Source organism: Rhagoletis pomonella, unplaced genomic scaffold (genome assembly GCF_013731165.1).
Source record: "Rhagoletis pomonella isolate Grant_MI unplaced genomic scaffold, Rhpom_1.0 Rhpom_scaffold_00002, whole genome shotgun sequence".
In the NCBI taxonomy this organism is placed as follows: domain Eukaryota; kingdom Metazoa; phylum Arthropoda; class Insecta; order Diptera; family Tephritidae; genus Rhagoletis; species Rhagoletis pomonella.
In genome coordinates, this window is record NW_023458556.1 from 33,319,993 (window position 1) to 33,321,829 (window position 1,837).

General features: G+C 38.1%; 1 protein-coding gene across 2 annotated transcripts in view; it reads left to right on the forward strand.

The window, feature by feature from the left end:
* The first annotated feature begins 215 nt into the window (after positions 1-215).
* Positions 216-1,837, forward strand: part of LOC118733479 (broad-complex core protein isoforms 1/2/3/4/5) — a 40,138-nt gene continuing 38,516 nt past the window's right edge. For both annotated transcript variants that reach the window (XM_036462881.1, XM_036462882.1), the window contains exons 1-3: positions 216-832; positions 975-1,518; positions 1,584-1,829. In XM_036462881.1, the coding sequence (XP_036318774.1) occupies positions 563-832; positions 975-1,518; positions 1,584-1,829 (1,060 nt within the window). In that variant the 5' untranslated portion in view covers positions 216-562. The remainder of the gene's footprint in view (positions 833-974; positions 1,519-1,583; positions 1,830-1,837) is intronic.

Below are 1,837 nucleotides of genomic sequence, written 5' to 3' on the forward strand. Positions count from 1 at the left end.
TCCACGGCTATGCTCTTTGTCGCTTCACTATGTGCTGCCACATTGAAAAATAAAGATTTGTTCTTGACGCTATTTATCCGAAAATGTCTTGTCGCTCTCTTTGTCGCGTCACCTTGTACGTCACACAACTAAATACCAATTCAGACCGGTTACTTTGCAATCCTCTTCCGCTTATTTACTCACATCTCTATTGACAAACAAGCGTAGATAAAAAAATCTGAAGATTTGTTCGACTGTCAACTAGGAAGCAGAGGAAAATTACAATTTTCAGCCAAAAATCTTAAAGAAAACAAATTTGTGCGGTTCTTATGCAAATTGTTTAAATTTTCAATTAAAAAAAGTGTATGCTAAATAACTAAAAATATAGATCTGTAGTTGAGTTGCTCTCGTATCTACCGTATCGACAGATATTTCAGTGTTTAGCACAAGCGTCGTTGAAACAAGGGTGCGAGGCGCCAGCGCTAACAGCAACCGCAGTCAGTATAATAGCAAACAAAAAAGCACAACATTAATTAAAAAGTATATGGTTTGGACTGGTTCAAAAGCGGCAAATAAATGAAGAATGGCCACAACACAGCAATACTCGCTTCGTTGGAACAATTACTTTCGACATTTAACATATGCTCTGGACAATCACCGCAACAACGATGATTTTGTTGATGTGAGTTTGTGCTGCGATGGACGAAAAATCAAAGCACATAAAGTGGTGCTTTCCTCCTGCAGCTCATATTTCAAAGAAATATTTAGGGATAATCCACATCCGCATCCAGTGATAATTTTCAAATTCATTAAATTCGAAGATCTCACCTCAATAATTGAGTTCATGTACCAGGTAAGCACGATACATATTGTACTATGTATAATTTTTCATAAAAAATCAGGATGGAACGAAGATAATTGTTGTCCACATATATTATTAGTTTGTTAATGTATGCATTTGTTTTTCACATGAGTAAAACGTATTTTTTCTACAGGGAGAAGTTAATGTACAGCAAGAAGCTTTGCAGTCCTTCCTACAAACCGCCGAATTGCTTGCTGTGCAAGGTCTTACCTCCGAGGAGAAGGAGAAACCAAAGTTGCCTCCAACACCTATCATTGATGAACAAAAACTTATTAAAACCATCCCCAGCACAATAAGAGCCGTTAACGATGTCGCGACCTCTACACAGACTACTCCGCAAACAATCGAAATATCAACAGCGAACATTTTGCAGCAACCGCAATCTCAGCAACAGCAACATACCACCACACAACATCATCATGTACAAACACAAATCCAACATATTCAGGTGCAGCATCAACCACAGTCGCATGTGCAAACACAGGTGCAGCAACAAACTGCAACACATCAGTTGCAACACCATCAACATCAACAATTGCAACAAACCCATTTAGGTACGCTGCCATCAACTAACACGATCAAGAAGCGTAAAATGACTTTCTCAGATGATGACGATAACATTTATACAACAGAAGGTGTGGATTATGGTGTCAAAGATGATTCGACAATTGTTAAATGTAATACAATTTATTTAAAATTTACGCCAATTACTATAATGCAATACCAATTTAATGAATTTCAGCTCCAGAAATGACATTCCTGCGAGGCACCGTCAAAATGGATATACCAGAATATATTGTAAGTGAGGTGGATGATAGTGAGCAGTTAACCGACGGCAGCGCACATCATACATCTCAAGATGGTGGAGGAACGGGTACACAGAATGTCACACAGTACACATCCGAATACGAAATTTTAACAGAATCAGAAATAGAAGAAAAATTTCAGGAAGCCGATGCAGAAAACGCTGAGATAACAATTGAAATGGGTAATTTG